Below are 26427 nucleotides of genomic sequence, written 5' to 3' on the forward strand. Positions count from 1 at the left end.
TCGTGTAGCAATTTTGTTCAACATCTGCCACATGTACCACACCCAAACGGCATTACCTATGTCATGTTACATCATGTCAACATGGTTACTACGAGGCTACATGAACTGTTCATGTAACAGAATAAAGACATCAGTTTCTGAACTAATTTTAGTAATATATAATCCATAACGTATTACTTAATAAATAATTTAAATAATACACAACTCTTCATGTTCTATGTGCAGGCATCAAGGTTTGAGAAATTGGAATCGGGAATGGGATCGGTCAAGGCTGATACGCTTTGAAAAAAAAAAAAAAAAAGGAATGTTGTTGGACTATTTTACCCTTTGTATGTATCAATCCATTGATACGATATTGACCAAGAATTGGGATCGATCAAGGCCAATTCTGATCCGATCCGTTTCCTCAAACCATGGTATCTATGCTTCTAGAATGACATAAAAAACTGTCAATTGGATAAAGTAGAAGGAAAACAGATTTATTCCATAGTATTTGATTACTAATAACAGAGGTAAAAATAACAAGATGAACTACCTCATCTCCAAGACAACTACTTATATCTGATAGTTGGTCAAGATCATCCATTTTGCGTTCTAAAGAATCTGTATCATATTGTATAAGTTCACATTAAGGAGGAGATTTTTCAATCATCTGCAAAGAGTGAAAATAATATAAATACCTCTGTTCCATCATTCATTTAAGAATATGAATATTTGAGAGAAAATCAGTTTATCACAATTGTAGAATCTAAAAAAAAAGTAACCTACATAATATATATGAAAATCACATACCAAAGTAAAATTAACTCACCGAGTATGTCAGAAGAGTTTCTAGTATAGCATTCGTGTTTCCTTCTCCTGCATTGAATAAAATGTAGATCTTAGAGACCTCCAATGGTAAACGGCACTTGTTAAATAATAGCAACTGTTTCTCCTAACCACTAACCATTCTCCTTGATTGCTTTAATAACCATGTTTTTAGAGAAGCCCATTCCAACAAAATAAGAGAACAAACTTGAGTGAGGCCCTGCAGATGTACTTGCCTGCAACAGTTAAAGGAAACTCAAAATAAGCACCATGAATGAGAAGCCTATATTATCATCACCATGCAAAACACTGACATCGCATGTTGGTTTTTAGCCAACACATCTTTATAAACAGCAGCCCATAGCATAAGAGGATTTTTTTTTTCTTTAAAGGGGGAGGGAAGGGGGGGACTGTAGCTTGTTTGTCATAGGTATATTTTTTAAATTTTATTTTTTTGATAAGTAAGAAAACTTTATTGAGAAATTTTAGAAGTTATCGTAGGAGAGGAAAGTAGGAGTTTGTGAGTTGCGCAAACTCATCCCTTCGGTTAGTCAAGGTTCCTAGTAAATAGGAGTCCTAGTTGTACTAGGACTGGTATTAGTGTCCTATAAGTCAGTAACTAATAAGGTAGTCTTCTATTATGTTTTATATTCCTAGTCATAGTAGGACAACTGTCCTATTGTAATTGTAATAGAATGTTAGCTATTTAATGAGAAGATGAGGGCAGAAGCAATCACACGATTGAATCTGCTATTTTCTCAAGTTCAACTCTCTTTTTCTCCTCTCAGTCTTTCTCTATTTTCCTTTATTTTATTTTTACATGGTATCAGAGCTGGTCTGATCCTTAAATCAATAACCAACTCTATTTTATAGCCTACTGTTTAGAAAATAAGGTAAAGAATAGCTCTCGGTTTCTGGTTTCTCCCCTAAGAAGCTCGCAGCTCTTTTAGAGGGGATGTTTTCATCCCCTATTTTTTTTGGAATGTGTATGCAGGACTGATGGTTGAAATCAGTCGCATGTATGAAGGGATTGATCAAATTATTAGAAGAAAATTTTTGGATTGGGATTTTTGGATTGAAGATTGGCTTCTTGGCTGACGTTTCTCTCTCCCAGAAATGACATCAAGAACTGAAGTAACTTACAAACCAGCCGTCAGAAGTCAACCAAATTTGGAGGGTTTTGTCATCTTGGGAAGCCCTTCACTTGGTCAGAAGCTCAATCCATTCTGCACCCAGAACAGCAAGCTGCAGGTACTTCTCTAAAACCCTGCACAAGTTTTTCTCTCTCCTTCTTGGTTTAGCTATATTTGGTGGATTTTGGCTACTGATTTGGCATTGTTTTGAGCACCGTCTTGCTGCTTTTTGGGTACTGTTGTGGGTACTATTTTATGCTATTCCTTTGGGTTTTAGTCTTCAATCCACTGTTGGTATATTGGGGTTTTGACATCTATGCCAATTCCCCTTTGGTTGTTATCTTTTATTGAAGATTGTTTGCTATTTTCTTAAATTTGTGTGATCTAACAAAGGAGGTTAGATCGATTGATTCGTTCTATGTGCACTAATGGCTAACACAGAAGGGAAGAAAGTTGTTACTGAGGTGATGTCTTCATCATCACATAAAATTATAGAAAAGAAACTTTTAGGAGCTGCAAATTTCTACCAATGGAAGAAAATTATGCAGCTTGTTTTGACTGGTCGAGATCAACAGGATCACCTAACAAAGGAAAAACCTGCTAATGATACTACATGGGATACGGTTGATGCATGTATTTTTGGACAGTTATCGAAATCAATGGATAAACTCTATAGTCGATGTTGTTACTCACATTGATACTGTGAAAGAGCTGTGGGACTATTTGAATGTTCTGTATTCTGGATAGAGCAACCTTTGTTGTATCTATGAACTGTCTCAGGACTTTTATCGGACTGATAGGAAGAGTCGGCCTCTAACTCAGTACTTTACTGATTTCAAGAGGATGTATGAAGAGCTGAATTCTCTTCTCCCTATTAATAGTATTGTGAAGAAGATGCAAGACCATCGAGGGGAACTTACAATTATGGGTTTTTTAGGAGGTCTTGGAACTGAATATGACTCTGTTCGTTCTCAGATCCTTGGAGGTGATAAGGTGGCATCTCTTGCAGATACCTTTTTTCGAGTCTTATGGATATCTCGAGAGAATTCTTAGGATTCCACTCCAGTGAAAAACTCCACACTTGCAACACAAGGTAATAATCAAGGAACTTCACGTGGCACAGGTAGTTGGATGTGTCCTGGTTTACCACAATGATGACATGTACATACTGCTCCTGAACTATCTGAAGAGTTTCCAGTAAATTGTGGTAAACTCTTCATGGCAAACCTCCTCAAAAATAGTTTGCCAACTCAGCCACAGTTGATCCTTCTCAGCCTGGACAATCTGTGAGTAAGATGGTCAGGATGAGCAATGAAGAATTTGTACGCTTTCAGAATCAAGCACCCTCACCTCCCACTGTTACTCTTGTTCAGACAAGTAATGCCATTTCGTGTCTCTCCACTTCTTCTCAACCCTGGATAATCGATTCAGGTGCATCGGATCATATGACTGGTATTTTCTTTTAAGAAGCCCTCTGCTACTGTCACATTGGCCAATGGCTCAATCGCTAAAGTCAATGGCTATGGCACTATTCATCTTAATGCCTCCTTATCATTATCATCTGTGCTTTATTTGCCCGAGTTACCATTCAACCTATTGTCTGTAAGCAAGTTTACACAAGCTTACAATTGTTCTATAAATTTTTTCTCCAACTTATGTGTTTTTCAGGATCTTACAACGAAGAAGATGCTTGGTAGAGGTTGTCGGGTTGGGGGACTATACCTTTTTGAAGACTTTGCACCTTCCATAGCCTGTTTGGGTACTTTGACTCCTCATCAGGTTCACTGTCGGCTGGGCCATCCGTCTTCACAGAGTCTACAGAAACTGGATCCCAATTTTCATTCTCTTTCTAGTTTAGAATGTGAGTCATGTCAGTTTGAAAAACTACATCACATTAGTTATTCCCCTCCAGTTAATAAATGGTCTGTATCTCCTTTTTCTTTGGCTCATTCAGATGTATGGGGCTCTTGTCCTATTACATCCACGTCAAATTTTAAGTACTTTGTTACTTTTGTTGACGACTATTCCTGGACGACTTGGCTTTATTTAATGGAAAATCATTCTGAGTTATTTACCATATTTTGTGACATTGTTGCTGAACTAAAAAATCAATCTGGTATGACTATCAAAATTCTACACAGTGATAATGCAAAAGAATACTTTTCTGATCAATTTTCTGAGTTTGTGGCTATGTGTGATATGATACACCACCAGTCTTCTTATTCAGACACTCCCCAGCAAAATGGAGTGGCTGAAAGAAAGAACTGTCATTTGATGTAGGTTGCTAGGTCACTTATGTTTGAAATGAAGGTATCTAAAGTTTTTTGGGCTGATGTTGTTCTCACTGCTTGTTATCTTATTAATCGTATGCCTTCCTCTGTTTTGTGGTGTAGTATTTCCCATTCTTTATTATTTCTGTCTGACCCAGTTTTTGTTCTTCCCCTTCGTGTTTTTGGTTGTGTTTGCTTTATTCATGATCATCGTCTAAGGTTATCAAAATTGGATCCTTGAGCCATTAAGTGTCTCTTTTTGGGTTACTCCCATACTCAAAAGGGATACCATTGTTATTCCCCGGTTCTTTACAAGTATTTTGTCATTGCTGATGTCTCCTTTTTATAATCCACCCCATATCCTAATGAGTCATTTGTTGTGTCTGAATTGGATGATGATCTTTCCCTTTATATTATCCATCACTCTAATCCGTAGGTTGCCACTAAGACAAAGGTCCCACCACCACCACCCCCGTTACAGGTGTATATACGATGTGTTCAAGAAGCAGCAACCCCCCTCTCCCTGCGGCACCTACCTTATCATTTTTGTCTACGGATCTGCCTCTAGGTATTCCTCTTTCTAACCTAGACCTCCCTATTGCACAACGTAAGATTGTTCGGAGTTGTACCAAACATCCTATTGCTGATTTTGTGTCTTATTTTGGTCTTTCGTCTACCTTTCATTCCTATCTTTCCACTATTTCTTGTCATTCTATTCCTAAGACCCTTGTAGAGGCATTATCTAGTCCTAGGCTTAGAGGCAGACCAGACTCGGGATCTTGTATCGTTACCCCCTGGCAAAAAGGCTATTGGTTGTCGCTGGGTATATGTAATTAAAGTGAACCCTGATGGCTCTCTTACTCGTTTGAAAGCTCGGCTAGTGGCAAAAGGGCATGCTCAGGTTTATGGCATTGATTACCTATATACCTTATTTCTGTTGCCAAAATGGCTTCTGATCATGTTCTGATTTCTCTTGTGGCTTCCTCTCATTGGCCGCTATTTCAGCTTGATGTGAAGAATGATTTTCTTCATGGTGACCTGCATGAGGAAGTGTACATGGAGCAACCTCCGGGGTTTGTTGCTTAGGGGGAGTGTGAAAAAGTGTGCAAACTCAAGAAGTCCTTGTATGAGCTTAAACAGTCTCCTCGGGTATGATTTGGAAGATTCACTGATGTGGTATGTGCATTTGGGCACATACTATCAAGATGTGATAGTGATCATTCTGTGTTCTATCGAAAGTCCAGTGGAAAGAGGATATTTTTGGTTATTTATGTTGATGATATTGTCATTACTGGAGATGATGTTGAAGGAATCCAAAGTTTGAAAGCTCATTTGCAGGAACACTTTCAAACTTAGGTTCTAGGACAATTAAAGTACTTTCTAGGAATCGAAGGATCTAGGACAATTAAAGTGCTTCCTAGGAATCGAAGTTGCTCAGTCAAGAAAAGGAATTTCTTTGTCTCAAAGAAAGTACGTTTTAGATCTACTTTTGGAAACAGGTATGTTGGGATCCAAGACCATTGATACTCCAATAGATCCAAATGTGAAACTTATGCCTGAAGAAGGTGATGTGTTAGATGATCTTGAGAAATACAGGAGGTTGGTGGGAAAGTTGAATTATTTAACTGTGACTCGACCTGACATTGCCTTCCCTGTCAGTGTTGTGAGTTAGTTTCTGTCATCTCCACATACTTCACATTGGGATGCTGTTGTTCGTATTCTAAGGTATCTTAAAAAATCTCTAGGATGTGGTCTGGTATATTAATATCATGGACATAATCGTATTGAAGGTTTTTGTGATACAGATTGGGCTGATTCTCCTTTTGATAGAAGGTCAACTACAGGGTGCTGTACTTTTGTTGGTGGAAACCTTGTGTCTTGGAAGAGCAAGAAGCAAGCTGTTGTGGTAAGGCCTTCCAAGAAGCAAGCTGTTGTGGTAAGGCCTAGTGCTAAATCTGAGTATCGAGCCATAGCTCATGTTACTTGTAAGTTGATGTAGATAAAGCAGCTCTTGACTGAACTTGGTTTTAATTGTACTTATTCTATGCAGTTATGGTGTGACAACCAAGCTGTTATTCATATTGCTTCCAATCCAGTGTTCCATGAGAAGACAAAACATATTGAAGTTGACTATCGCTTTGTTCGTGAAAAACTATAACAAGGAGTTATTTCGACAAATCATGTTCGCACAGGAGAACAACTTGCAGATGTTTTTACTAAGTCCTTGGGGGGTAGTAGACATTTGTAATAAGCTGGGCATGATTAATATCTATGCTTAAGCTTGAGGGGGAGTGTAGAAGTTATCGTAGGAGAGGAAAGGAGGAGTTTGAGAGTCCTCCCTTCGGTTAGTCAAGATTCCTAGTAAATAGGAGTCCTGGTTGTACTAGGACTAGTATTAGTGTCCTATAAGTCAGTAACTAATAAGGTAGTCTTCTATTATGTTTTATATTTCTGGTCATAGTAGGACAGTTGTCCTATTGTAATTGCAATAGAATGTTAGCTATTTAATGAGAAGATGAGGGCAGAAGCAATCACACGATTGAATCTGCTATTTCCTCAAGTTTGACTCTCTCTTTCTCCCTCTCGGTCTTTCTCTATTTTCCTTTATTTTTACAAGAAAAAAATAGAACTACAGTAGATATGATACAACAACAAAGAAAGCTAATGTCCACAGCCAACAAAAGAGCATCATTACACCACCACAAAATAGGGTAAAACCCAAGATACAAATCAGATCTGGCCATACCAGAATTGGGTAATTCATCGGCCAGACTATTGGCACTCTTCTTTCACTATTGGAAAGAAATATTCTAGCAAAGATCTCTCTCTCCTTATAGTATGATGACGATATCTCCACGTAACTTCATCACTGGACTTCATCCTCTTGATTACGTAGGACAGCATCAACTTCAGTGACCAGATCATTCTCTCCCCTAGATTTTGAATCCCTCTAAACCCAAAATGATTATCTCGAGTTAAAAATGCCAATTGAGAGTAAATATACTAGCAGCTTTGTACTGTCATGATCCAAAATTATACACTCTCACACAGAACAAGAGAAAATTTAGAAAAGCAAACATGTCTGAAAACGCTTCCCCATCAAATGGTTGAAATCTTTATGAAATCAAGCATTCTGAAAACACTTCATCAGTATACAAAAATCAAAGGTGAAACGACAAAGAAAGACAAAACAAAATTTATTAATTACAAATGAATTTTTCAGGAAAATATTACTGATGAAACAAACAAAGCCAGAGACAACCAAAACAATAAGCAAAAAATCATCTTTCCATGCCAAGAGGACAACCTTTTGTACAAAACATTACTCTCTCTCTCTTTTCTATTTCTAACAAAAAGGCAACAAAAAAAAAAAAAAATCATATACACAAGAACCAGGGTTTGATGCCCATCCTTACTGTTCCTGGAACAAATTTCTCGATGTTATTTCCAAAAAGAATAATACATTGGTCCATGATACAATTGCCTCCATAGATGACACCAACCCCATCACATAGTTTGATTCTTTCCTCACTCAATCAGTGCCTAGACATTTTGATTCTTTCCTCACTCAATCAGTGCCTAGACATGCTTCCTTCTCATATTTAATTAAAAAAAAATAAAGGAAAAAAAAATTATAAATAAAAGGTTGATTTCTGAGATAATATTTTATATTCAAACAAGCATAGCCTTGGTTGGGTATAAGGTTCACCTCATGAGTATTAAAATTTGAAGATGAAGGGAAAGGAACAATGTTAGAGTTGACTTCATCTTCATCTTCACCAATCCATTGGACACTGTCACTTGATTTACTGCTGTCGTTCCAGTCCTAAAGAAATTAAAAAAAAAAGATTTAAAGTATAAGAAACAAACTCAAACGATGATAACTTTTTTCCTAGATCTAATTTCTTTAATAAGTAAACAAATAGAATGGACAAAGAGATCTCACCATTTCTTATAGCCTAATTTCTCACTAGAAAACACAAGGACACAAATTAATAATATTGAAAATTATATTTCTTTCAACTACGAAATGGCAGGGAAACTATTCAATTGGTTCAAGTAGAAGCATGTTCAAACCCTCAACAAATACTAGTTTTACAAAACTCTATTGTAGTTAAAGCTCTTACCTCCCAAAACACATGAAGTGTTAAAAACATAATCGCCACTTTTTGGTTTTACCTCAATGAGAGATTAATCTTTTCAATGCACTCGATAAACAATCTTCCTGGATTAAGTTCTATGAAAGCTCCCCTAGGAAAAAAAAAAAAAAAAAAAGCATCAAACTAACAAAAACAAGTAAACGGTTAAAATGCGGGATCAAACAGAGAAGAGAAAACCAAAGGAGGCTACAACGATCAATTCGAGATACAATTACTACCACCATGAACAGAAACTAGCAAAACCACTTCAGAAGGAGAAACTCAACCTGCTAAACCCTCTTCTTGCAAAACCTCAATGAGAGATTAATCTCTCAATGGCCTTTATCAACCTTCTTCCTGAACTAAGTTCTATGGAAGCTGCTAAAACCCTGAAACGAAAAACAACAAAAGCATCAAACCAACAAAAACAAGAAACGGTTAAAATGCAGGATGAAACAGCGTAGAGAAAACCAAAGTAGGCCATAACGATCCATACAAGATACAATTACCACCACCATCAATAGAAACCAGCAAAACCTTGTCAGAAGGTGAAACTCAAGCTCCTAAACACTCTTCCTGCAAAACCTCAATAAACACTCTTCCAACTAAACCCTTTTCCTGTTAAACCCTCTTCCTGCAAAACCTCAATGAGAGATTAATATCTCAACGGACTCCATAAACATTCTTCCAGGATTAAGTTCTAGGAAGCTATATGTTAAACCATTGAAACGAAAAACAACAAAAGCACCAGACTAACAAAAACAAGTAGAGATGAAAATGCAGGATGAAACAGAGGAGAGAATTTAAAATAAAGAGCTCAAAATTACAAAAGTAGTTTCACCTCTTCTGCAACTGGAGAGAGACTCTTCAACAGAGCTTGCTTTAATGGCGTCTCTGGTAGAAGAGAAAAACCAAGTAATGTAGAATACGGAAGGTCTTACTGTAAAATTAAAATCTCTCACGAGATATAAAGCTCATACCCATAGGTCATCATAGATAGATTAAGAACACCAAGAATAATGGGATAGAAACTATAATCAATAAAAGCGTACCTTGTTTGGGATAAATAATAAAGCAAAGGTAGCGAAAAACATTTTGATTCACGTAGCAAGGTGCTTCTCCTCTATTCCCTTATGATCACTGGCTAGATGAGGAACCTAAACGCATAAAGGAGGAAGCCACAAGAAACCCTGTCTCTTTCTCTTTCTCCCTCTCTCTCCAGAATGTACATTGTGAATGAAATTAGGGTTAGAGGAGGGACCTAGCTCTCTATTTATAAAGTTTCCCAATGGACCCACTTATCACAAGTCCAATGGTTAACTAAAGCCCACATTAGCCAACCCATATTAAATTAATTAAAAGCCCGTATGTCTCACTTAATTAGAGCAAATAATTAGTCTGGTTTTATCAAAGCACAAAAAACCCAATTAATATAAGCCCACATAGAAATATTCTAACATTCTCCGACTTGGGCTATATTAATTGCTATCAATTTTGAAAACTTATTTTGTCCTTAAAAAGCTGTTACATCCGTGCCCTAATCTGGTCTAATTTGAACTGTGTGACAGGCCTCGGATCAGAGATCGGAAGTACCATCGAATTTTGGCTCGTGGCTGCGCATTGCCGAAAGGGTGGAGATGACACCACATGTTTGTGTATTGCATGCCTATCTAACTGGAGGAGATTCATACCTTCCGATTCCAGACGGTAAGTGACCCGACTCCCCACACTTGAATTCCGGTAAGCATTAAAAAATTATCGAAAGGCTTTGAACATGTTCGAGGGCAACCACTCGTGCAAGACCAACTATGGGACAACAAGCTATCTTGACCACCAAAAATATGCCACCCGAAGTAGCCTGGGCTTGGATCTGGTGCCTGTTTTCAGTGGGTTGACAGGCTGCTATAGGGGTTTCGATGCCCGTGGTTCCTGCCACTCGCATCGTAAATGGTTCCGAATGATCCCAAATCATCCTCCACACCTTCCTCATGATGTGAGTACTTTACGGACCTAAATGGTCAGGTCCTTATGCCCCAAAATTCATTTTAACTCGATTAGTCCAAAAGGGATCCAACCCAAACAAAAACCCTAAGGTCCACTTAAGTTATAAGTTGGGAAATGAGGATTTATTTCCTCATTTCTCTATGCTCAACATAGGAGAGGAGAGAAAGAGGAGAGGAAGGAAGAAGAAGAGGAAGAAGAAAAAGATTGGAGGCTTACCTTGGTGTCGGCTGCTGTCAAGTTGCCAGAATCGCTGCTGGAGGTAAGTACACTCACTTCCACCACTCTCTCTCTCTTCATTTCGACCTAGACAAAGCTAGGTATGAATGTAATATTGGTGTAAAAACCATGTTAAGGTCATAGAATGCAAGTTCTACCCTCCCGGTGATGTTTCCAAGCTCGAACCAAGCCCGGTGAGCTCCGGCCATATGTTTTGCCAAAAGACTAACTAGGTTTTTGATCATTCAATCAACGTATCTCCCAAATGGCTTGGTAGAATCGAGATTTTCTTGGCTTTGAATGATGCTAGGAACATCCCCTACAAACTCCATGGAACAAATCCCGACAATCGGGCCTGAGCCGAAAAGCCCCAATTCGAGTTGGACCTTTCTGTACTACCACCAGAAATATGGCACAGGAAACATTGTATCTATTTCCAATGGATTGTTTTTAGTGGACAAATGAGCCTTAAGTGCTCTTTATCTTCTCCACCAGAAATAGGACTAATATTTTTGGTGGAAATGCCCTGTTTCCGGTGGGTGTTTTCAGTGACAATTTTGTCACTTGGAGACAGTGTCTGTACCCTTTGGGGGTGACCTGTGTGGATCCCTCCCGATGTTCCTAATGTGTACTAATGTACGATTCCCTTTGTGTCTAGGACATTGATGCACACATGCCCCGAAGCCAGAATTGATTTGATCAATCGGTGACCGTACTTGAACCCGAACACACCCGATCGTCAACCAGATCAGGGATGGACTATGTTTATTTTTGGAATGTTTATTATTATTAAATTTCTCACATGCTTAGAATTATATGTTTAATTGTAATTGCTCAAATGCGATAATGATATGTTACATTTATGACTTACGATTGTGATATGAATTGTATGGAGATGTATGACGGGATCCGATGTGGCCGAGGTGCCGATATTGTGATTACCGTGTGTTTGGTTGTGTGTGTGAGACAGAATCCGGCATGGCCGAGGTGATACCAGTGCCATGATTGTCGCATGTATATTACATTCATGCATTGATTATGTACATTATAGTTAGTTGTAGTCGCGGGTTACACTTTATAGCTAAGGTCTCGTTGGTATCGTGTACCCCGGGACTACATTTGGAAATGGGCTTCGTGGCCGATGATTGGTACCGGTGTCACATACTCCATACTCAATTGTGATATGAATGCTAGATTAGGTAAACTGTCTTGGATTTCACTTTGTGGCAAAGGTCTCACTGGTATCATCTACTCGGGATTGTATTTGGAGATGGATTACGCTTTGTGGCCGAGGTCTTGCCGGTATCGTGTAATTCATACTAACTATATCACGATGAAGGTATGTAACATATATGTGGTTTGGTATCACTCCCTATGCTACAAACCCTTGCCAATAGGGGTTGAGGTGTTGGATAACCTATTGTGGTATGTTTGATGTGCCTTTCCAGAATGCCACACCCGCGGTATGATGCGATTATTGTCGGAGGTGAGAACCTGTCCGATGTGGCCGATGGTGTACCGATGTCGTGACTGCCAGGAGGGGATTATCAAGGGTTTGTTAGGTAACCCATGGATGCATACGGGGACCGACAGGCTTCTATTCGTGGCTAGGGTTTGTATCCTTACGTAGTCGATTGCAGTTTCGAGACGAAGGATACAGCCTAATGCACCGTAGTAGCATTTACCAGACTTAGTTTATATTGTTAGGTGGATAATAAATAAATGAACTGCATCATGAGCATCATGGACTATGTGTTTAATTTTCATAATCATGCATCATAAATTATTACTGTTATTGTCTTGCTTGGATGTGCTTGACCCCACCCCTCACTGAGTGAGTTGGAAAGCTCACCCCATGTATACACCTATTTTTAGATGATGATGCAGGTATCGTGGTGCCAATGGTGGGTGACCCAGTATCTTCTAGGTCAGAGTATGGTGTGAGCGACTGGTGGATGCCAGAAGCGGAGGAGCATGGCTAGGACTGTGCTTATGAATTTTGTGCATACGCGGCGCAATGAGGTGTTCGGCGTATTTTTGATTATGTTGATACAGGTCTGTGAATATTATGTTTTAAACTTGGTATATGTAAGTCTTGAAGGATTGTAAAGAGAATAACTTGGTTAACGATATTATGTTTATCATTAGATAATTTCTCCATTTATATCTGATGATTTCGCTATTATACTCTGATTTCGCTGCTTTTGGCGGGTTGTGATGTGAGATTGTGAAATATTAAGGTATTGCTATCAGCGATCCTGGTAGGTTTGTAAGATAAGTACGTGTCTTACTCACACCACCAATATTCCTAATGGTAAGTTGGGTCTACTAGAATTGGGGTGTGACAGCTATAGTATCAGAGCGTGATACACTACCTTAACTCACAATCTCAACCAAACCATGATTTTGGAGAAATTAGGATTAAATAAAAATCTCAAGACAACAATAATAGAAATTTCACAATTAGGAGACAAGCATAGGTGTTAAAGCCGTTTCATTATGATAGAGAAATTGAATATACAGCTTACACTTTTCATAAGAAAATAAAGTACTGAAAGCAGGAAATCTTGACTAGCCTACGTCTAAGAAATTAAACAATTGAAGCAAATGACAGAATATAAAAGTTAAACCAAACCTAAAACATCAAACTCAAATAAAATATGGAAAGAGAAATCTTAAAAGCTACAGTGGCAAACATGCCGCTACTCTTGTTGCTCTTACTACTACTATTGCTGGTTCTATCCCTGGCCTTGAGCCTGGTTTGGACCATGCCTTCCTGGAGGAGGCATCAGAATACCAAGATGGAAGACCATCGCCTGCATCTATGCCTATAGGGAGGCTACTCTATTGTCCATAAGACAATAAGTCCTGTCCATGCTGTTGAGGCGGCCATATATACTCCTCATCAGAGATGTGGTGGTGTCTAGGAGGGCCATAACATCATTGAGATTGTAAGGCATCGCACCCCTAGTGCCCTGAGAAGTAGAAGCAGCGATAGAACCTATAGTCTAGGGATTAGGTGGTGGAGCCCAACCAACCCCAACAGCTTCTCCTTATGCACGACCAACACCTCCACCAACATCACTGGCATTGCTACAGACATTATCGGCATCGCCAACCTCTACTTCCATAGGCTGCTGACCCTCTCCTAGAATAGGTGTCACCTCCCGTAGATCTATGTTCATCTTCCTCAGAGAACCTTGGTTGAAGTCTGTGACCTCTTCACCCAAGCGTGCCTTTCCCTCCAAGTCCACCCCAAAGTGGTGAAAGATGTCAGTAAGTATTCTTCCATAGCACAAGCTTCTCAATTGGTAATCAACTCCTTCATACCGAAGTACCATGGTCCACATAAGGAGGTAAGGAAGACGTATCTACGCCCCCATGTACACCCAGTAGGTCACATAGGCTTGCAGTGCAGATACCTCATTATAGTGTCCACAAGAGAGAAGAACATTCAAATGAATCGCACAGTATACGATCTTTGGAGTAGAAAAATAGTTGACTGAGTGGTTCCACCCCTTAGCCTCCTTAGTCAACATGTCGTTTATCTCTTGAAAAGTATCGGGACTCTGGAATTCATAGGCTAAAGTCCGAGGCGGGCAGTACATTAGGTCATCGGCATTGCTGACCATCAAGATATTGGCCAACTACCCCATGTCAAAGGAGATCTCCACCCCCTTCACATAGGAGGTGATCCGCATCTCTTAAGTACCCCGGTTCACGCATTGCAGGTTGGAGTAGAATAACCTGACCAATGTAGGGTAGTACTACTTGTTGGGTTTTAAGATACGATACCACCCAACCTCGTCAAACCGTTGATGGAGATAGAATGCACGGAAGTTATTGATCCTCACATAAACTCCCGAGTCCACAATACGACGCTTGAAGAGTTCCCAACTGTCTCACTCAGCCACAGAGCGAAAAAGATTGGGTTAAACTGAGCTGCAGCATCGGGTATGTACACGGCCTCCAAACATCATTGTAATATGATTCCTAAGGATTTAGAATGAAAATCCAGGTTTAGTTGCTGAATGTAAAGCTCACAGAGAAGAAAATCATAAAACTAGGTTACAGAGAGGAGGAACATAACTTTAGTGCGAATGCGGCACCGATTGATCGCAAAATAGTGAGGGGAAGGTAGGGAATGGGTTGTAAAGTCCTTCTTGGCCATTTTCACATCTTTTTCACAAGTTAAAGTAGGGTTTTGTATAATGAAACCCAAACTTGAGCCTATTTATAGCCGTTTTGGAGACACCGGAAACAGCCCATCGGAAACACCGGACATGCTTTCGGTGCCTGTTTTCGGTGAAGTGAAAATTCACATTTTGCTTTATGTTTTGCCCACCAGAAATAACACTAATATTTCCGGTGGATTAATCCATATTTCCGGTGATAAGTCTCTCTGTTTTCGGTGGACTAATTTGGAAACAAATTATTTTATTTTTTTAAATCTGAATTTTTATTTTGTTACTTTAATGGTGTGCCCCTTTGGGATACGTGCGTGATCGGATCCTAATTTGTGTGGACCCCACTTATGCATGCCCTAACCCTAACTTTTTCCTATCGTATATGTGTGGGACCCTCTATGTATGTATGTGTTCCAATTACATGCAACCTTGCATATGCATGTGCACTAATCGGATTCCTTCACAGGAGTCATATCATTCCGGAACACCTGATCCCGATCCCAATCACGCCTGTCACCTCCTATTTCCCCTACACCAAATCGGGGTAGACCCCACAATGTGCCCTCGGCTCTATCGGTACTTGTAACCTAGGATGTGGCATCCATCACGAATAACATGATGCAGGGAGTTGAAGAAAGGCAAAACCAATTTATAGCCGAGATCGATAATAGGATCCAAGCAGCAATGGAAGCCTGTAATGCAATGCCCGCATCTCCTACTCCACCGGCACCCGTTTCAATACCCATTGGATCGGCTACCCTTCAAACATCTGGTGAGGCACAAGTGCATGGGAGGTGCAAGACCCGATGTAGCAATGGAAGCCTGTAATGCAATGCCCGCATCTCCTACTCCACCGGCACCCGTTTCAATACCCATTGGATCGGCTACCCTTCAAACATCTGGTGAGGCACAAGTGCATGGGAGGTGCAAGACCCGATGTAGCAATGGAAGCCTGTAATGCAATGCCCGCATCTCCTACTCCACCGGCACCCGTTTCAATACCCATTGGATCGGCTACCCTTCAAACATCTGGTGAGGCACAAGTGCATGGGAGGTGCAAGACCCGATGTCGGATCAAGCCCAAGCCCAGGCCCATGTAGAGGGCTGGACAGACTTGAAAAATGATGGAGAAGTTTCATTGGCTTAGGCCCCCACTTCTTAAAGGTGGGCCATGACCCATTATATCCATCAAGATGGATTGGTGGAATAGAGAAAGTTTTTAGACTGATGGGCTGCACTAATGAGCAGAAAATTTTATGTGTGGGCTATCAGTTACAGAATGAAGTGGATGATTGGTGGAGTGCCACCGAGCTTATTCTGAGGGCTTGTAACCCGATCCCCACTTGGGCAGACTTTAAAGGGGCCTTCTTTGAGAACTATTTTTCGGAAAGCTTCCAGGATAGGAGAGAGAGTGAGTTCTATCATTTGGTTCAAGGTTCCCGGTCTGTGCTCGAGTATCAGCAATGCTTCAAGGAGCTATTCCATTTTGCTCCTGAGCATCTCAGAGGTGATAGAGCTAAAACGAAGAAGCTTGAGAAAGGGTTGAGGCTAGGTATTGGGTTAACTATTGTGGGGTTGAAACTATAGACCTATGCTGAGGTGGTCCAAGTGGCCAAATCTATTGAAGATCGGCATAAAACAACTTCACGGCCCATCAAGGGACTGGAAAGAGGCTAATGGGATCTACTGATTCTAAGGGAGGCAACAAATCTTTCCGAGTGCCCTACGTCAACCCAACTTTAGTGCAATTTAGGAATCCTGATGCTAGTCAGACTTCCCAGTCCTCCCGATTTAGTGTTGTATCTCAGTCTTCAGGATCGAGATTGAGATGCTTTCATTGTGATCAACCGGGCATATAGTGAGGACATATCCCCACCGAAGGCCAGGTGATGCACCCTACACTACACCGCCTAGACTCCAGCAGACATATTTAGCCGCTAGACCAACGTAGCCGCTACAGGGCCAGAGACCACAAGGTAGAGTGTTTGCTATAACTGTAAAAGATGCCGAGGTTGCACCCGGTGTAGTGACATGTACATTATTGATATCATTATTGCCTGCACATATGTTATTTAACTCAGGAGCCTCGCATTCATTCGTGTCACTGACATTTGAGAAGAAGATGAGCATTCCACCTAAGGGATTGACTCAATGTCTGACTGTCAGCACCCCTATAGGAAGTGTAGTGGGTTTGAACTATGTTTATGAGCCTTGTCTAGTGACCATAGGTGATCATAAGTTGAATTCTTACTTGATCGAGTTGGATATGACAGACTTCGATGTGATTTTAGGAATGGACTGGTTGTCTGCATACATAGCCAGTGTGCTATGTGCAAAGAAGACTATCATTTTCAGACCTCGTGATGATGATGAGTTTTTTTCCAAGGGGATAAGCTCAAGAAACCCAAAAAGGTTATCATATCTGCACTCCAGATGAAGAAGCTACTGAACAAGGGATGTCAAGGCCTCTTAGCATCTGTGAGGATACTGAGGTAGAGATTAGGCCATTGACCAAGCCAGATGTGGTGAGGGAATTTTTTGATATATTCCCGATGACTTGACAGGTTTGCCACCGGATTGAGAGACAGAGTTTACTATAAACCTACTCCCTAGCTCAGCACCGGTGTCAAAGGCCCCTTACCACATGGCCCCCTTAGAGTTGAAGGAATTGAATGTGCAACTTTAAGACTTTCTGAAGAAGGGATTCATTAGACCTAGTGTGTCTCCATGGGGAGCACCAATATTGTTCGTCAAGAAGAAAGATGGAAGTATGAGATTGTGTATTGCTTACCAAAAGCTTAATAAGCTAACCATCAAGAATTGGTATCCTTTGCCAAGGATAGATGATTTATTTGATCAATTGTAGGGTGCCAAGGTGTTCTCCAAGATTGACCTTAGATTGGGCTACCACCAGCTTAGGATTAAGGATAGTGATGTCAGTAAGATAGCCTTCAAATCAAGGTATGAACATTATGAATTCTTGGTAATGTCATTTGGGTTGACCAATGCACCGGCTGCATTTTTGCATTTGATGAACCAGGTATTCCAGGATATCCTAGATAAGTTTGTGATAGTATTCATTGATGACATATTGGTCTACTCTAAGAGTGCAGAGGAACATGCCTTTCACCTAAGGTTAGTACTGCAACAGCTAAGGGAGAAGCAACTCTATGCCAAATTCAGCAAGTGCAAGTTTTGGCTATCACAGGTGGCATTCCTAGGCCACATTGTTTCAGATAAGGGTATAGAGGTTGACCCAGGCAAGTTGAAGGAAGTTCTAGAATGGGAGACTCCCAAGAGTGTAGCAGAGATATGTAGTTTTCTGGGATTGACCGGATACTATAGGAGGTTTATCGAGAACTTTTCTTTCATTGCTACTCTGATGACCCAACTCACATGAAAGGGTGTAAAATTTGAGTGGTCTGATGCTTGTGAGAAGAGCTTCAAAGTCTGAAATAGCATCTGAATAAGAAACTGAATCAATTACACAACCAATGTCGTAGTCATGTTCTCCCAAATAGACCATATAGTCTGGTGGTATAGCTAACCTCCTATCCCTGGTGGATCCCCTTAGTGGAACCTCGACAACCACTTCCTAAACCTAAGGAACCTCAGTAGGAGCTATATCAACAACATGCTCCTGTATCTCAATAGGTGTAGCAATTGATGTAGTATGCTCTACATCGATCTGAATAGGTAGAGTAAATGATACAGCTGTCCCAACCTCTTTATTGTTCTCTATAGTCTGAGAACAACTATCCTTCTCGGCCACGTCAAGTTCCAGAAACTTTGCTATCTATGATTCCATAATTCTAGTACCTCTGCAAGGGTTATAAAATCGATACCCTTTCAAATGATCAGGGTAAGCAACAAAGTAGCAACGAGTAGTTCTAGAGTCCAACTTGCTCAAAGTTGGATTATACAACCTTACTTTTGTAGGACATCCCCAAACTCTAAGATGGTTCAAACTAGGTTTCCATTCAGTCCATAATTCAAAAGGAGTTAATGGAACAACTTTAGTAAGGACTCAATTAAGGATGTAAAAGGCTTTCTTCAAAGCCTCACCCCATAAAAACTGAGGTGAATTTTCCCTACTAACCATACTTCTCATTATATCCATAAAGGTGCGATTATGCCTTTCGATCACCCCATTCTGCTCAAGACTCCCAGGCATAATAAATTAACCTACTATCCCAGAATCCTCTAAGTATTTGGCAAACGGGCCTTTAAGCTGTCTAACATCGCCATGTCTACCATAATACTGACCACCCCGATCAGATCTAAAATCCTTGATAACTTTTCCCAACTGTTTTTTACTCAATCCTAAAAATCTTAAATTTATCAAGAGACTCAAATTTTTCCTTAATCAAGAACAGATAACCATATCGAAAATAGTCATCAATAAATGTGATGAAATAAAAATTTCTACATAAGGTAGCTGTATAGGGTCCCCTAATGTCAGTGTGAATAACCTCTAATAAGTCAGAACCACGGACTACTGACTTCTTCTTTATCTTGGTCATTTTTCCTTTACAATAGTCTACACATTTCTCTAGGTCAACTTCAAGAGTGGGTAGGATGTCAAACTTTATCAACCTTTCAACTCTTTCCCTAGAGATGTGACCAAGCCTTTTATGCCACAACATGTATAACTATTCCTTAGTTAAAGACCTTTTAGGAACAATTATTACAATATTATAAGAGATATAAATATCATGAGGAGTTAAACACAATCTATATAGTCTATAAGACATAGTATAGTAACCAACATTATTTGATTTGAAGAACAAATTAATCATAGTGTTCTTTATTTCAAAATGGTAACACAAGTCTAAAACTGAAACGGAAATTAAATTCCACCTAAAGGATAGTATATAAAGGTTGTTTTTTAACATCAATTTAAAACCAGAATTTAGAATTAAAATAACACCTCCTACGAATTCTACATCATCTTATTCACTGTTCCCCACAGTGAGCTTTGATTCATCCTTATTTGGCTTCCTCCGATTTATGAATCCCTGTATAGTAAAAACAATATGATTAGTTGCACCGCTATCTAGCCACCAAGAACTAGATGGGGCTTCTGATAAATTGGATTCACAAACAAGTGCCAAAGAATCATTACCTGCATACTCACGTTTAGATACCAAGTCTTATACTTAGGGCATTCCTTCTTCATATGACGTTTTTTTTTTTTTTATAAAGGAAACAGTAAACCATCCTTCTTCTTAAAAGAGGATTTCTTATGACCCAAATTGCTAGATTGACCAGACTCCTTATTGATTTCCTGAGCAACTTTATTAGTATAAGATTTAGGCTATTTACCTTTATGAAAACTGAAGCTAGAAGCAAACATGGTTGTGTGGGTTTTCTCATTCTTTAGTTTTTCTTCCATAGCAATAACTCTAGAGATCAAATCATTAATGGTCCAGGTTTCATCTTCAGAGTTATAATTGATTTTGATGATCCCAAATTCAGAAGGAAGGGTATTTAAGGCTTGATGGACAATGTAAGGATCAGAAAGAGAAATATTTAAGGCTTTGAGTTTGGTTTGGTAATCGACCATCCAAATTTTATAGTCTCTAACTCCTCTAGAACCATCATACCTCAAATTGAAAAGTTCCTGCAGAAGAGTTCCTATTTCAATATTCGATAAAACTCGGTACCTGAGTGCCACTGCATTCATCATCTCCTTAGTAGTGTAATAAGCAAGCAAACCAATTTTTAGGTGATCTTTGATCGACCTCTTTATAGACAGTAAACAGATGCGATTGCTCTTTACCGATGCAACATGCACTAATTTTTTTCATCACTAGTGCTCTGATCAGTGAGATCCGCTGGTTTATTCATAATAAGGGATGTGTGAACATTTGCCATTTCTATGGAAAATAATATATCCTCTATCCATTTCTTGAAATTGGACCCAGTAAGAATCTCAGTAGCAATAATGTTATTGCTGACAGAAAAGGTGACTTAAAAAATAAAGACAGAAAAGGTGACTTAAAAATAGCATAATGTGAGTATCATGTAACTTAAAATATATAAGTACACCAATTGAGAGTTCACAAACATCATTATGTAAACACCTTTGGGCTGAATTCATAACATGCAGCTGCAGAACCCTCCACATATCAATGGCCATGAAAATATATTTCAATCTTTGTTAGGCCATCACCTTTAGGTGTATAGACTACTTGGGTTAGTCAATTTTTAACTATATACTGTATATGTGACCCTCTAATTACTAATACATAATCACCACCTTTGGGTGTATGACCATCCATTAGAACCAGAGACATCCCATTATTGTATAGGATCGATATTCCATAAATCCAATAAAGAAGACAACTTTGGTGGTTACAACTTAATCAAATTTATGAAACTCTCTCATACCGGGATATACTTAATATCACTCACATCAAACCAAATAATATGTAATTTTAGACTTGAAGACAATGGGCTAAAAATTGTCCCTAAAATTACATTAGATGCTAATAACATTGTTTAATACTTTAATTATCCATTAGGATGTTTCTTCATTTATTTTTAATCCCATGAGCAGTACCATGGGTACTATTCATCCTCAATAATTAGGATTTTAAACCTAATAATCTTTATTGATTAGGGTTTCAAACCTAATAATCCTTAATCAATTAGGGTTTTAAAATAATCATCCATAATCAATTAGGGTTTCAAAATAATCATCCCTAATCAATTAGGGTTTTAAAATAATCATCACTTTTTAGTTTTAAATCTAATCATCTTTAATTCATTAATTCAATCCAAAAATTATAATCTATCTCCCATAAATTTGATTAAGATTTTAATTAGGATTTTAAACCTAATCACCCATAATCCATGGATTCAATCTAGAAACTTTAATCTATCCGTTGCAAACGTGATTAAGGTACTAAACCTAATCTATGGTAGCTATGATACCACATGTAGAATTAAAATCTCTCATGAGATATAAACCTCAGACCCATAGATCACCATTGATAGATTAAGAACACCAAGAATAATGAGATAGAAACTATAATCAATAAAAGCGTACCTTGTTTGGGATCCATAATAAAGCAAAGCGCAGCCAAAAACATTCCGATTCACGTAGCAAGATACTTCTCTATTCCCTTATGATCATTGGCTAGATGAGGAACCTAAACGCACAATGGAGGAAGCCACAAGAAACCCTATCTTTTTCTCTTTCTCCCTCTCTCTCTCTAGAATGTACATTGTGAATAAAATTAGGGTTAGAGGAGGGACCTAGCTCTCTATTTATAAAGTTTCTCGATGGACTCACTCATCACAAGTCCAATGGTTAACTAAAGCCCACACTAGTTAGCCCATATTAAACTAATTAAAAAGCCGTATGTCTCACATAATTAGACCAAATAATTAGCCTGGTTTTATTAAAGCACAAAAAATTCAATTAATATAAGCCCACATAGAAATATTCTAACACTTACAAATATACTGCAATGGCAGAAGCCGGGAGCTGAGCATCCAAAATTTGGCTATTGGTGCTTGTCAATTCAAGTGGCAGTTATTTAATTAAATATTATTTTCTTTTTTTCTAGGGGATTTACTATCACTCCCCTACACTTGTTCTATATTTACCAAAACTCCCCTACATTTTACTTTTTTTCTGATACTCCCATGCTTTTTTATTCTTACATCTCTTTCTTCCCTTTTTATTTAAATATTCAGATTACCCCTTCTTTTCACCTGTGACCTATTACACTTTTTTCAATTTCACTTGCAACTAAAAATAAGTATAGCAAATTCCTTAATCACCATGTACTCCAAGTGCAGGCAAATGGACAAAGCAAGGGTTGTTTTCGACAGGGCACCCTTCAAGGATGTGGTCACATTGAATTCCATCCTCACATGTATGAGCAGTATGAGAAATGGGAGAACTGCTTCAAACACTTTAAAGAGATGTAGCTATCTGGTATTAAGCCAGGCGATCATACTTTTACTGTTATTCTTATGGTTACATATTAAGGAGGACGACTTCTATTGGAATGGCCACCTCAACGTGCAATGCCATCCTCACAATGTTGCTTTGATCTTTCTGGATATGCAAGAGCAGTACTTGCCTATAGATAATTTCAAATTTTTAGTAGTTCTCACTACATGTGGTCGATTGGTTTCACTGCAACTAGGAAAGCTATTTCATGCTATCATCGTAAAATACGACCACTAGAAAAGCTTTACCAGTAAGACGTGTATTTTGATCAATAATGCCTTGATATCCATGTATTCGAAGTGTGGAAGCATAGAAGATGCAACCAAAGTATTCTAAGAAATGAGAAGGAAAGATGTCTTCTCCTGGACGGCCATTATCACAGGGTACGCACACCATGGCATGGCCTTTGAATCTCTCCAACTCTTCAAGCGGATGGAAGAAAACAATGTCAAGCCTAATTCCTTAACTTTCCTTGGACTCATAATAGCTTGTGCTCATGCAGGTCTCGTTGATGAAGGTACACACTACTTCAGCTCCATGAGGATGGATCACAGTTTAAAGCCAAGAATTGAGCATTATGCTTGCATGCATGGTTGATCTGTTTAGTCGTTTAGGTGACTTTGAAAGTGCTTGAAGTTGGTTGAGGCAGGAACTACCCTCCTTGATCCCAACCATGATTATTCTAAGTTTGGCTCTATTCAATTTTTGTATAAAGAAAAATCTGACATAGGTACTATAATGTATCTATGGAATTGGGAACTCATATTAGATTAGGACGTACTTCATTTCTACATGACATAGATGTAATATCTTACAACATGTCCTACCAATATATATATATATATATATATATAGAGGGAGAGGGTTAGGAATGCTAACGAGTTACCTAGGAATTAGGTATGCTAGCATTAGATTGACCGTTGGATTTTTAAAATTGATTAAAACCGTTAGATTGAAATTTATTATAATGAATGTGAAATACGTTAAGGGAGTGAGTAGAGTATACCCCTCAACCACATATGTTATTTTGAACAGAGGGATGTGACTGAGCTTTCATTAAAAAAATGAGGGTTTCTCATAAAAAAAAAAGGGGATCTGAGTAACGCATCTCCATCTTTCTCATTTCTTCTTCTTCCTTCCTATTTTCTATCCCATTTTGTGAACCTTGTCTGCAACTCTCGGTCACATAAGGCTGGCCTGATTCATAACCTGTTGGCTTGTTGACCAACTCGGTCAGCAACTGTGACTTTGTCCAGCCTAGCTCCTTGTTCAACTCCATTCGATCCGGTTCCAATATGAACCAATTCTAGCTCTTTGAATGGGGTATCTTATTCTATCAATGGGTGGTTAAAATTTTGTCCTCCCCCAAGTTAGCTTTGCTTGTTTTCATATAAAAAAGTGAAGGGAAAATTTTATATAAAATAGAATTTTTATATGTTTATTTTAAGGGTCGAGGTTTTCTAGTTGGTCACCCCGTATAGGAATCTTTTGAGGGTTGTTTTTGGACCGTTGGATTTAAGATTTATTGTGCTTAAGTGTTGATTTGGAATATGAAGTATGTATAATAATATACATACATATTACAATATATGGTGTATATGAAAAAATGAAACCTTTTTTTATTTTATTTTTTGGCAGAAGGGATTAGGGAAATGTATTCTTGATGTTTTCTTCCATCACTCTGGCAGATTTCTTCCCCAAATCCCCTGCCCCTATCCTGTCATGCCCCCTGTTAGCAAAAATGGGAACGGAAAAAAAATGAAAACGGACGGTACTGGTTTAAAACAGTAAAATTTTTTGAACGATACGGTCAAATAAACTGTCAAAAAAATAGAGAACAACAAAAAGTGGAAAACAAATGGTACGGGTTTTAAACGTGTAGATTTTAAACAAATGAGACCAAAAAAATGGTACTATACTCATATAAATTACAGAATTATTACATGAATACTTGCAACTAATGTTCAAAATAACTACAGTATCTAACACTAATGCATATATATCTCATGTCTCATTATAAGTTTTATGGTATATAATTAAATATCATCCACTACCAATTCAAAATTTATACACCACACATGTCCAAGTTTTATTGAGCAATGTAGCTTGGCTATGATGTTGTTCATTGTTGTCAAAATAGTCAACACACTCTTGGAGTAATGTATGTTCAGTTTGAGTTAGGAGTCATCACTTTAGAAACATTTTCCAGCAAATGCATCAATTTGTATCTCAATTTCGGGATCCATAAATTGATATTGAGCTAAAGGTGATATAATGATAAATCTAGGCCATTGAGTTAGCTTCAAGTCCGCGAAAGAATCAAGTGGATCAAAGTTCAGGAGAGAAAGATATGGTTAATTAAGTAGATATTATGTTCAACAAGTTAAGTCTTAAAAAGGAACAAAAAACGGAAACGTGTTATACGCGTTTTAAATGTGTTTAGAACGGAAATGCTTGTCATTTGCTTTTTTTTAAGTATCTTTGAGAAGCATACGGAAAAACGTGTTTTAAATGGTAAAAAATTAGAACGTGTTTAAAAAGAAGTTTTAAACACGTTTTTGCTAACAGTGGTCACGCCCCGTTCCCATAGAACCAGACCGGTGACCAGGTTACCTCCGGGTAACCCAAGACTCACCAGGATCATTTGATGTAGTAAACCACAATACAACATGTAATTCACGATGTAAAAATATAATTAAATAACTCAGCTGAAGACTCGTCACATATACCTATAAATTCCCCACTTACTCTTAATACCCAAATTGTTATATATAGTATATATATATACATGTGGGACCGTATACATGATAATTACACAAGAAATAACAATTTAAATACTTAGAGCACAAAAAGGAGAATACATCAAAAGAATAAAAAAGGTTAAGTTTGGTAATCCTACTGTTGCCCTGCAATGCAGCCCTCACATGTGCTCTCCGCATCATGCCCAAAGCCCTCTGGAACCCACCAATCTCCTACTGGAACTCGTCAGTGGGGCCTGGCTCTTGCTCCGTCACAGTAAAACATGCAAAATCATCTAAAAATGTGTGTATATAAGGTGTGAGCTCACTAGCTCAATAAATGGAAAGAAAGACTCAAAAAAGCAATTGCATTTCAAATTATCCTATATGCATGAAGTTCATTTTAGGCCTATCCACCTAGGTAACAATGCTAAGTCATAGGTAATGTGCTACTCACAACCACAGTGCATATATACCTCGGGTATGAGTTACGTTTTTCATCCTGTAATACACCCATAGGGTTGTCAGAGAGAGCCGGCCATGAGTACTCAAAAAATTAAATCATGGCCGAACCATAGCAGAAAATATATACAGTATGCTTGGCCCTCTAAATATATCACAAAGGTTTACAACTATCCTAATGATTAGCCAGACGTAGTTCTAACCACCGTGGTGGCCCGAGATCGATGCTTCCCCTCAGTGATAATCCAACACCTAAACCCCTGTTGGGAAGGGTCGTAGCATGAGGGAATATCAATAAAACCCAATGCATCTATATAAGATAGTACGACTACATAGTGCTTTCATGTCCCATTCCATGGTGCACCAATGCATTCATTTTCAAGCCGACTATGTCATCTAATCTAGCAATTCATCACATATCCAATGATTTAAATAATTCATGCTCCTAATTCAAAGCAAGTAACAATTATTTTGGAAGTTTAAAGATACGACACAATGATTC

General features: G+C 38.6%; 1 protein-coding gene across 9 annotated transcripts; it reads right to left on the reverse strand.

Moving 5' to 3' along the window:
• Nucleotides 1–319: 319 nt before the first annotated feature.
• LOC122066521 (DNA (cytosine-5)-methyltransferase DRM2-like) lies at nt 320–9572 on the reverse strand. 9 transcript variants are annotated; one of them, XR_006136383.1, is made up of 9 exons: nt 9402–9572; nt 9191–9243; nt 8846–8983; nt 8637–8738; nt 7920–8461; nt 947–1043; nt 812–858; nt 536–652; nt 320–428 (listed from the first exon to the last, which is right to left on the reverse strand). XR_006136383.1 is itself a non-coding variant. In XM_042630341.1 (9 exons), the coding sequence occupies exons 4-8, from the start codon at nt 8365–8367 to the stop codon at nt 629–631; spliced, it is 315 nt and encodes a 104-aa protein (XP_042486275.1). In that variant the 5' UTR covers nt 8368–8461; nt 8637–8738; nt 9191–9243; nt 9402–9572; the 3' UTR covers nt 320–428; nt 536–628. The 9 variants fall into 9 exon arrangements, 4 of the variants coding, with proteins under 4 accessions (XP_042486275.1, XP_042486273.1, XP_042486272.1 ...); XR_006136384.1 differs by having other exon boundaries at nt 7920–8036; nt 8157–8461; nt 8846–9243; XM_042630341.1 differs by lacking the exon at nt 8846–8983 and having other exon boundaries at nt 7920–8036; nt 8338–8461.
• Between the last annotated feature and the right edge of the window lie 16855 nt (nt 9573–26427).

This window comes from Macadamia integrifolia, unplaced genomic scaffold (assembly GCF_013358625.1).
Source record: "Macadamia integrifolia cultivar HAES 741 unplaced genomic scaffold, SCU_Mint_v3 scaffold2435, whole genome shotgun sequence".
Classification (NCBI taxonomy): Eukaryota; Viridiplantae; Streptophyta; class Magnoliopsida; order Proteales; family Proteaceae; genus Macadamia; species Macadamia integrifolia.